Source organism: Pundamilia nyererei, unplaced genomic scaffold, assembly GCF_000239375.1.
Source record: "Pundamilia nyererei isolate P.nyererei 1_Seehausen unplaced genomic scaffold, PunNye1.0 scaffold00147, whole genome shotgun sequence".
NCBI lineage: Eukaryota > Metazoa > Chordata > Actinopteri > Cichliformes > Cichlidae > Pundamilia > Pundamilia nyererei.
Genome location: NW_005187548.1, coordinates 1,062,373 through 1,072,898, shown reverse-complemented (window position 1 = coordinate 1,072,898; position 10,526 = coordinate 1,062,373). Strand labels below are relative to the sequence as shown.

At 40.7% G+C, this 10,526-nt stretch overlaps 1 protein-coding gene across 2 annotated transcripts in view; it reads left to right on the top strand.

The window, feature by feature from the left end:
- Positions 1-10,526, top strand: part of LOC102193592 (collagen alpha-1(XX) chain) — a 36,325-nt gene that overhangs the window by 14,288 nt on the left and 11,511 nt on the right. For both annotated transcript variants that reach the window (XM_013913726.1, XM_013913725.1), the window contains exons 8-23: positions 1,462-1,581; positions 1,655-1,819; positions 1,985-2,143; positions 2,256-2,428; positions 3,339-3,468; positions 4,028-4,173; positions 4,435-4,564; positions 4,811-4,950; positions 5,598-5,724; positions 6,286-6,425; positions 6,519-6,651; positions 7,358-7,503; positions 7,640-7,769; positions 8,175-8,291; positions 8,985-9,131; positions 9,261-9,317. In XM_013913726.1, coding sequence (XP_013769180.1) covers positions 1,462-1,581; positions 1,655-1,819; positions 1,985-2,143; positions 2,256-2,428; positions 3,339-3,468; positions 4,028-4,173; positions 4,435-4,564; positions 4,811-4,950; positions 5,598-5,724; positions 6,286-6,425; positions 6,519-6,651; positions 7,358-7,503; positions 7,640-7,769; positions 8,175-8,291; positions 8,985-9,131; positions 9,261-9,317 — 2,160 coding nt within the window. The remainder of the gene's footprint in view (positions 1-1,461; positions 1,582-1,654; positions 1,820-1,984; positions 2,144-2,255; positions 2,429-3,338; positions 3,469-4,027; positions 4,174-4,434; positions 4,565-4,810; positions 4,951-5,597; positions 5,725-6,285; positions 6,426-6,518; positions 6,652-7,357; positions 7,504-7,639; positions 7,770-8,174; positions 8,292-8,984; positions 9,132-9,260; positions 9,318-10,526) is intronic.

The following is a 10,526-nucleotide window of genomic DNA, read 5'->3' as shown; positions in this document are numbered from 1 at the left end:
TGCCCACATGGCAGCCAAGGCTCGCTGCTCCTCCCTGTTAGTGGTTAGTGTATGAGCTGCTATGTGTCATATTACTGGTTTATTTTCATCCTTTGTGAACATTTATGAATTCAATTTTTTGGTCCAGAAATCACCCAACTAATGTTACATGTGTTTATTTGTTTAGATAAAATAAGTTCTACCATGTTTCATACAAACGAAATATCCATCTTGTCATGCGCCGCGGCGCGCGTACACAAAAGATCCAAACGCAGACTCAAGCGCTAGCAGAAAAGGACACTTTATTATAATAACAAAAGGCGACCCGGGAAAACCAAAGGAGCAAAACGAGGAACTAAAAAACCCGGGGAAACAATGATGCGAGGAAGCCGGAATCGGGTCCGTGGGAGGCTGCAACAGAAAGGGGAGAAGATTACTAGGGAGCTGGGAAGCGGAGGAAACACATCAAAACTGAGTTAGACCAGTTGGCTTACGATTAGAGCGGGACCGTGGGAGCTGGGGAGGGAAGTCCGTGAGAGGGAAATCCGTGGAGGTAGTGGATGGGCCAGATGATGCACCGGGTGATCTAATTGAGCAGGAGGACAGGCAGGTGGCAGACGCTGAATGCCGGATCGAAACCTAGACACAAGTAAGCAGATTTAACGCAGCTCCAACAAGATATTAATGCAACGCTTTCGCGGGAGTCTAGTTACCACAGAGAGGTGATTAACGGACTGGCGTGGAGCATCCGTCAGCGCCGGGTTAAGTAGCTCTTCAGGTAATCACCCCGATGGAGAGCAGGTGTGCCGGTGATGGCCCAGCCTGGGGGTGTGGCTACCCGCGCATCACACATTCCACACACAGGACCACGGACCATGACACATCTATCCATTCATCTTCTTCTTCACCTGTTAATAAAGTCAAGGTCACAGATATAATACAGATACTTTGTTTTAGTCATGTGAAGGGAACCCGCAAAGTAAGAATTCCATTGCTCTGCGTAACTATTTGTGTTTTGCGGTGTACGTGACAGTAAACATCTTGAATAAGTCCTGCTGTGATAGGGTGAGAGACTGGGGACACTGTGAACAGGCTGCTAGGCTATCACAGGGCTCAAACAGAGACAAGTCAAATCAATATTTGGCTTGTTCCCATTTGTGCATGAAGTTATTAAAATATCGACTTTTACTTACCATGCCAAGGTTTCATGTCATCATCCCCTGATGTGTGCAACACTTTATCATATTGTGCTGCCTTCATATAAGGTGCAACAACACTATTTACACCCATTATTTCCATAAAAACTGCTGTAAAACCAGCATCATAAACAACCTTTTGTTGTTTATGAGGTGACAACAAAAGGTAAGCACAGACATATTGAAATGGATCACTCAGAGAAGAACTTGGCGGTCTTTTTGATTCTGTCTGTTATGAACTAACATAGATGATAAAATCATGTATAATTTAGAATCTTTGTTTTAGGACTGACACAGTACAGTGGAGACCCACGCACAGAATGGCACCTTAACAACTTCACCTCTAAAGAGCAGCTGTTGGAGGCAGTGAGGAATTTCAGATATAAGGGAGGAAACACATTTACAGGTACACACTCAGCTGATGCTGTTTGATACTGCATGTGTACCGTGCATTTGTCAGTGTCTAACCATGTCTCCAGGTCAGGCACTACTCCATGTCATGGAGGAGAACATGAGGTCCAGTGCGGGTGCAAGATCTGACACTCCGTTTTTTCTGGTGTTGTTGACTGATGGGAAATCTCAGGATGATGCCATTGCTGCAGCCACCCGGCTGAAAAATGCAGGCATTGAAATCATCGCTGTCGGTAAGATGGGCAAGTAGAGCAGGTCAAGTGATTTCCTTTTTTCAGTTTAGCCTTTAGACTAAAACTACTTAGCCATTAGACTAGATTCAGAAGGGGTTCCACTACTTATTTTAACATGTTATGTCCTTAGCTGGTTAAACTAACGCACAACTTGGTGTTATTCAGGTGTAAAGAACGCTGATGAAGCGGAGTTGAGACAAGTGGCCTCGGAGCCAGTGGATCTGAATGTCTACAATGTTAATGACTTCCCTCTGCTCAGCAAGCTGGTGGCACGCCTGGTCCACATATTGTGCGGGAGGATAGAGGAGCGTGGCATCACAAAGCGTATGCCACCCATCTTTGTAGCTATCTATGTTTTTCTGCCTTAAACTGAGTTGTTTTTAATGGCATCAGATGTTTCCTGGAGATTTAATGCTCTGTGTTTCTGTGTGTCCAGGAATGGAGCCTGGTTCCACAGCAGATCCGACCCTCTCCTATCCCAGTCCTACTGATCTCCGGTTTTCAGAACTTGGTTCCAGAGAGGTGAAGCTTCACTGGACCAATCCTGTGAAGCTGGTCCAACAGTACAGAGTTGTGTACCACAGTGCTGAGAGTCAGAGTCCACAGGAGGTTAGCATCTTGTCTCTTTTCACATGCTGTAAATAAAAATGGGGTTAGGCACCACTCTACATCAAGTTTAGCATTTTTGCTATTGGTATCTTTGTGATGGTTTTAATATGGTTGTGATCATATCTGGATGAGAAGGTTGAGCTGAGGCAGATATGTTAATGCTGGTAGGGGCTAGCTAAATGTTGAACATAACAAAAGAGCAACCACCTGACTTTAAAAGTATCCTATTAACTCCTTATTAAAAAGCATTGTTTACTGTCTGATACATAAAACATTTCAGCCTCTGACTTATTTCCTGTTATGAATGTGAATGTGGTTTAAAGTTCTACATTACTTGACTGAGAGATGAATGTGAAAAAAGGCGGTTTTAACCTGTAACTGTTTGCTAGGCCTCTCCTGAGCTGTGGATGATATCGTGGTCTGTTCATTTTTGATATACAAGGTTTTTTTCCCCTGTTTTGAAGCCTGTCTCATGTTGCTATTTGGACTTCAGTTCTGGGGTTGGAGCATTCACTTTCACTTTCTAGCCACAGAGGCTGCTGCTTGGTTCACAGGCACTGTTGCCATATGGGTTTAAAGCACAAGGATGGTTATGTAAACAAATCTCAACTGTCAATGTGAAGATTTTACAATTTCCAGGTCCAGAAATGAACTTCACTGCTATTACAAAAATTCCTAGATGTATATATGTATATTCCTAGATGATTCATAAGGTATAAAAACCCCCAGAATGTGTAGAACATGTAACATGTGCTATGTCTGTCCAGCAACAATAAGATCCTTGTTTAGAGGAACAGCAAATACTATCCAGTGCTGCTACATATTCTTTGGGTTTAGTTGTCGGATCGATCATATGTCTTATGTATGATATGTTTTCAGACTATTAGTCTAAGCAGTGCTTTGTTTCCAGGTGGTGTTACCTGGCTCAGAATCTGTTGTGCTGCTGGAAGGCCTCTCCTCTCAAACTCTGTACCACGTCTCTATCTTTCCCGTGTATGAGGACAACGTAGGCTTAGCGCTCAGAGGGACTGTCACAACATGTAAGACTAGCATCAGTGTTAAAGGTGCTAAAGATTGATAGGTATAGAAAGTTAGCACAAATGTAGAGTAATTCCAGCTCCATCCTTTATGAAATGTGGTAATTTTGTCATAGGTGCTACAGTATCAGTAAGTATGAAGTTGCTGTAGTCAGCAGAATTCCCTTAAATTATATTCTGCTGATAACAAGGAACAGTCAAATGTTATTTTCATTATGTCACTTATATAGTGAGTTGGCAAAAACAGCTTTTAGTGTTATAAAAAGAATTCCCTAAAGCTATATAGATATTAATAATACTGGTACCCTGGGCAGTTTATATAGTAAGTTTCATCCAGATTGAATAACACATCTAGGGAAAAAACATACATATACTACAAGCATCATAGTGAGGTTATAATAGTACAGTTACACATGTGATTCATTATTTAAAGGAGTTAAAGTTAAAGCTACACCCATGGAAGTTTGGTTGCTGTCACTGTTACTTTACACACCATGTGTACTCAGCAAACAAAGTACTCAAAAGTGTGTATACTACAAAGACATGTCTGTTTTCCTCTTAGTGCCACTGGCCATGCCTGCCAACTTGAAAGTGACTCCTTCATCTTACAGCACATTGCAAGTGAGTTGGGGTGCTGCACCCGGCGCAACACAGTACTTGATCCTGTACTCAGCACTCAGCCACGGAGAGCCTGATGATGCCAAGGAGGTGATGACAGAATGTGTTGACTATATTTTGCTGCTGGTTAATGATACAGAAAAAAGTAATACCTTGTAATTGCAGCTTATTGTTCCTAAACATTCATCTTCAATTACTCACTGTCATTTTAGACTACTGACTGCCAGTGGCCTATTACCACATCACAACATCAGTGTTCAGCCTTACACTAATGTTGGCAGATACAGTCCCAGTACAAAGCACTGCGCTCAGTAATGAGATGGATGAATGATGTTGTTTCTGTATTTGCAGGAGAAATTTGGTGCAGAACAAACTGTGGTGGAGCTGGCAGGATTACTGCCAGCCACAGACTACTCTGTCACTCTTTATGCGCTTTATGAGGAGGAACCCAGCGACCCTGTCACTGCTGTTACCACCACATGTGAGACATTATCTAAACAGTCTAAGACCGGATTTTTCACTCTCACTTACACTGTGTCTTTATGATTTCCTATTTTAACGTTTCTCCTTCTCCACCGTTCTGCACTCTACCATTGTTTCCTCTGCTAAAATGGTCAAAGATCAGCCTTCTGTAATATAGACATTGGTAACTGTACCTTTCCAAAGTTACTTCAGTACACTTGAGTGCACTTTCAAAGTTCTTCTGCTCTCGTTTTTTACTTTGCAGTCCCCCTCCCAACACCACTGAGTGTTCAGTTCCCGATGGTCACCCACAGTATGATGAAGGTGAGCTGGGTGCCCGGGGTTGGGGATGTCCCCGGCCATAGAATCACCTACAGCACCAACCACGGCAGTGATGTCAAGCAGGTACCTTCCCAAACAAGCCAGTCTTAAAGGATAGGTAACTTAACCTTGTAACTCTTCAGGAGACTACACAATTTCAATTTCATTAGCACCTAATAAAATGGCATGTTGTATCTGGGTTCAAGTTTTTTTAACCAGTTTCTAAAAGCTCACTTTTACTACCATCGGTAACTCATCAGTAAAAGTGTGCTCTTCCTGCCATATGGAGTCTAACTAGTGATGCTCAGTGGAGTCATTTGTTTAACCTGGTTGTACTCTATGGTGTGGTTGTGCCTCAAGTGATGAAAGATGTTTCCATCTTTAGTGGGGACAGTTTTCTTGAATATTGTGCAAAGAATTGTGCTTTATTGGAGGTCTGACATCTTGTTGCCAAGTACTAAATTACCACTTGTAATTTACCACCGCCACAGTGTTGTGCTCCAAATAGGCTGATATGACAAGTGAGTCATGTTTGCAGTCATGCAGTTTCTCTCTGATAGTTAATGGTTTAGTAAAGTTAATAAAGTAAAGTGTAGCTTCTGTACTTTAGACTAATGTACAGAAGCTTCTGTACTCTGTCCCATTTACTGCATTAACAGTTCAAAATGTTTGATAAATGAAATGCTGCCTCAGCCATGTCAGTCATTGATATATATTAAATATCCTTCCAGGTGGAAGTGACAGGAGTGAACTCAGTGCTGGTGCAGAACCTTTCCTCTCTTTCCAGATACCTCATTTCTGTTCAGTCTCACTACGCACAAGGCCTGTCTGCAGCGCTCACCAGTAACGTCACCACACGTGAGACAAAATATTTGTTTTTGGCATGAAGGCATCACCTTAGGCTACATTTGTTAGATCAAACTGACTTCATGTTGTCTTTTTTATTAATAGTTTTTTGGGTATAAACTTGTTGATGCAATCTTTGCTATCTTTGCTCTTTTTCCATAGATTGAACTGAGGAAATGGGAATAAATGGTGTGTTTTTGTTGCAGGCTGCTAGTAAAAAAATGCTTAAAGATTAAAAATCGGTTCTTTCCCAAGTGTTCTGTTATGTGCAGACACAGTATTAGTTCATCAATTGCGTTAGATGCTTTTAAATTCTTGAATGATTGGTAGGTCAGTGCTGAGTGGTTCCACAAACAAAACAAAACAAAGCATTCCTCAGAAAATGGTCAGGTACAAAAACTGGACTAAAAAGGAGTGAAAAAACCGATAATGTCCAAAGAAATACTTCAGCATTTGGCTCAAGGCTTTTGCACAGTACTGTAAATGTTATTGATTAATAATGAGAAATGTCATAATGTAGCTGTCTCTCTGTTTTTTTATTTTATTTCCATACACATTATTCTTTTCTTCTAGTGAAGGTGCCTCCTCCTTCAGACCTTAGGGTAACTAATTTCTCAGACAGTGACATCATGGTGCGCTGGGAAGCTGCAGCTGATGATGTTGTTTCTTACCTCATTAAGTGGATCTCCCTAAGTGGAGGCGACCTGAGACAGGTGGGGAAAATTATTGGATTGCTGGAGTACATATTATGAATTAAAAAATACGATATAAACTGTTGTCCTGTGTGTCCCTGCTGTGTATTTCAGCTGCGTGTGAGTGGTGACAGTGAAGGAGCAGTTCTTGGAGGGGTGGAGGATGATAAGGAGTATCAGATTTCACTGTCTGCACTCTATGGAGATGGAGCTCAGAGTGAAGCTGTGGCCATACGCTACAGCACCTGTGAGTCACACATTTTCTGATCCTGAGCATTTCTCAAACTCAGGAAGGGCGAGCCTGATGAAACCATTTACCTAAGTCACATTAGCAGCAGTGTTCAGCCTAAAAAATACACAAGTTAAAAGTCATGCATTTGAGTCATGCATCCATATTATTTGTTTATTTATTACATTATTTTTGAGACACTGTTAGTTGTTAGAAGCCAGTGTTTTAATGATAAGACATATATGACAGTAATGAGACAACCTAAGATATCCAAGATTACCACAAAAACACAGAAAAAAAATCATAGAATCACAGAAAGCTTGTTTTTCTCCCGTTAGTCTTTAGGCCCAGTTACCTTTTACTTTTCTGTGGTCAGCAGCCCTTCGTGTCATATTCTGTACAATATAGCATTACTACTACAATAACCTGTAAGTAAATGAACTTCATTGTGTAATTGATGGCAGTTCTCAAAGTACTAGTCACTTAAAGGTTAAATTTCACATCTAAATTCTCATCTTTGAGTAACTAGAACTCTGAGCTATGAAATAAATGTAGTGAGGTTAAAGTATCAAATCAAAGTATCAAATTCTCTGTTATACTTTACATTTATTGTCTAAAAAACACTTTGCTTTGCTGCCAAAATAATTTTCTCCTATAAAGGAACAAAGTGAGGGTTAAGTGTCGTTAGCTGTGGTACTTTATCTCTTCTATGATGTTGCTGCAGTGTCTGGTGGAGGCCCAACCAGCCTCACGGTTTCTGATGAGACTGCCGTCAGCATGGTGATCAGTTGGGTACCTCCCAATGCTCATGTCCTCCAGTATCGCGTGTCCTACACAGCATTGACTGGAGCTGATAGCCAGGATCACACTGTGAGTGGGTCGTAGTCATTACATCTTCACTTCTTCTGGGCTTCAGCCGGCTGTCATGTGTCAGAATTCCATAAGTCCCAAAACTTTAAATGAGTTCTGACTGTGTTGGGATGATAGTGTTGTTTGTTCTCTGCAGGTGCTGGTCCCTGGTGGAGAGAAGCAGGTGATGCTGGAGTCACTGCAGCCAGATACGCGCTACAGCATCTTGGTCACTGCTGAGTACCACAACAGAGAAGGAGGCAGCGGTTCAGCTCAGGGCAAAACTGGTGAGTCAAACAAGGGAAAGATGTCAAGACAGCTCAAGTGCAACTTCCAGTGAAGAGCGACAGGTTTACATGCAAAAAGTGCAAATGCCCCATTACTTTACCCTTACAGGAGGATATGCATATGTTTTTGGGCAGTATTGTTTCTACAGCACTACACGTACAGTCATTTTGGTCCAGAGACACAGATTCCTTTCTCTGCATAATGATGGGCTCTCTGAACAATGAGACAGCAGCCAGTACCAGTACAATACCAGTACTGCTCTTGATACTTGGTTGTAAGTTCAAAAATTACTGGGTGCACTGTGTCTACGTTTATTGTCCATGCTAGTGTGCAGATGACATTCTTTGGCTTTGTTTTTTTTTTTTTTTTTTGCTTGTTTTCTTCCTTTTTTTCTGTCTCTCTAGCCACTTTGCGGGTAAGCAGTGCGAGTGTGGTCAGGTCAGACCACTCCAGTATCTGTGTGTCATGGAGACCAGTATCTGCCGTTGATGGATATCGTATTGTAATCCAGGATGTAAAAGGTATTCTGTAATCATGTCTACAGTGATGTGAAAAGGTGTTTGCCCCCTTCCTGATTTCCTAGTGTTTTGCATCATCAAACAAATTTTAATATTAGAAGAAAGATAAGACAAGTAAATACAAAATGCAGTTTTTAAATGATGATTTCATAGATTAGGGAAACCTCCCTGGTCCTGTGGAGAAAAAAAAAGAAAGATTGCCCCTCTTGTTAAATCATGAATTAACTGTAACTAACTACATTTTTTGGAAAGCTGAGTTGATTTTCACTAAACACACTCAGGCCTGATTAATTGCAGACTTGGGATGCAGACAGAATGATTTCCTGTGTCGTTCAGTGGTGCTTTTTGATATGGCATGGTGGTGGTAATGTATTATCTGGAGCTGTTTTTCTGCTTCAGGACCTAGAAGACTTGCTGCGGTAAATAGAACCATCAATTGCTGCTGTCTACCTGCTTTGGAGGGTTTTTTCCCTTAATTATTAACCCCTTCATTTAGCAACTGCATTTTGTGTTTACTTGTGTTATCTTTGTCAAATTTAAATGTTTTTCATCATCTGAAATATTTAAGTGTGACAAACATCCAAAAAATCTGAAATTATTTTCACACCACTATATATACATTATATGTGAGTTATTAGTTGTAACAGAACATACAGTGATTGCTGGCAATTTACTCTGTCGTGCATGTGTGCATAGACAAGCAATCAAAGCAAGAAGTTGTGAGTAAGTCCAGCAGAAGCCACTGTTTCACTGGTCTGGAACCTGAGACTCTGTATCGCATCAGTGTGCACTCTCTTCTCGGCTCAGCAGAAGGCCCGGCAGTCTCCATCCTCCATCCCACAGGTCTGACATGTTCTCAGAAACACAGATGATCATTGGCCAGCAAACACAAAAACTAATTTAATTCAGAGTTTATGTATGAACAGTAATATATTATTCTATATAAATAATTTCAATGCAATTTTGTTATAGCTGCAGCTCCAGCCCGAATTGCCATCCATCCCCGGATGTACCCGATCCACAATGAAGGTAAATCTTTAGATCCACGTATACTTTATCTTCAACTTCTTCTGAGTAGCCTATGAAATATTTTGGGCTGAATTTAACACACGAGTTCAACAGATTCCCCAGTCAGAGTGTGTGTGTGTGTGTGTGTGTGTGTGTGTGTGTGTGTGTGTGTGTGTGTGTGTGTGTGTGCGTGTGTTTCTGTCTTTGCATGAATCAAACTCCAGCTGAAAGGCAATAGCCCACCAATAATATGTTCCAGTCCTGTGCAGCAATCAGTTTTCACCAACACTATCATTTACCTGTATGCGCACAAAAATCAGAGGGGTGCCGTCAAAGTTACCACCGGATTCACGGACCATGTGCACTAGACACTGTTATTGTTACTACTGCATGTTAGTGACTGAATCACTGTAAATAGACATGTGCACACCAGCTATTCACAGCTAGCGTGTTTCCATATTTTTAGATATAAATGCGGTATCGAGGTAGATTGTGGTGAAATTACAAAAACACAAAGAAAAAAATTTAATAATAATAATATTAGACAATAATAATAATAATAATAATAATAATAATAATAATAATAATAATAATAATAATAATAATAAACGTTTAACCTAGAATATGTTTAAAGGTGAAGAATGACAAACCAGAATAAAAGAAGGAAGGAGGTGCCCATTTGATAATCGGGCAGTTAAGTAAGTAAGTAACATTTTATTTATATAGCACATTTCTAGATAAAAGATCACAAAGTGCTTTACAAGGTATAGGAACAGATTAAAAATACAAAGTACAGTCAAAAGTTAACAAAATGCAATTTTAAAAAGATGTGTTTTTAGCTGTTTTTTAAAAGTAATCAGTGAATCAGCAGATCTTAAGTTCTGAGGAAGAGAATTCCACAGTCTGGCGGCCACAGTAGCAAAAGCTCGATCACCCCTAGTTTTCAGTCTCGTATACTGAATAACAAGTAGGCCCTGACCACAAGACTTCAGAGACCTACTAGGGGCATAGGGCTGTAAGAGTTCAATGATGTATGGAACTTTTGTTTAGACATGTGAACAGTGAATTACAGTAGTCCAGTCGTGATGAAATGAATGCATGAATAACAATCTCCAGTTCAGTATGAGATATTATGGGGCTCAATTTAGAAATATTTCTTAAATGATAGAAGCATGACCGAACCAGAGATTTGACGTGAATATCCAATGTAAGAGCAGGATCGAAGGTTAT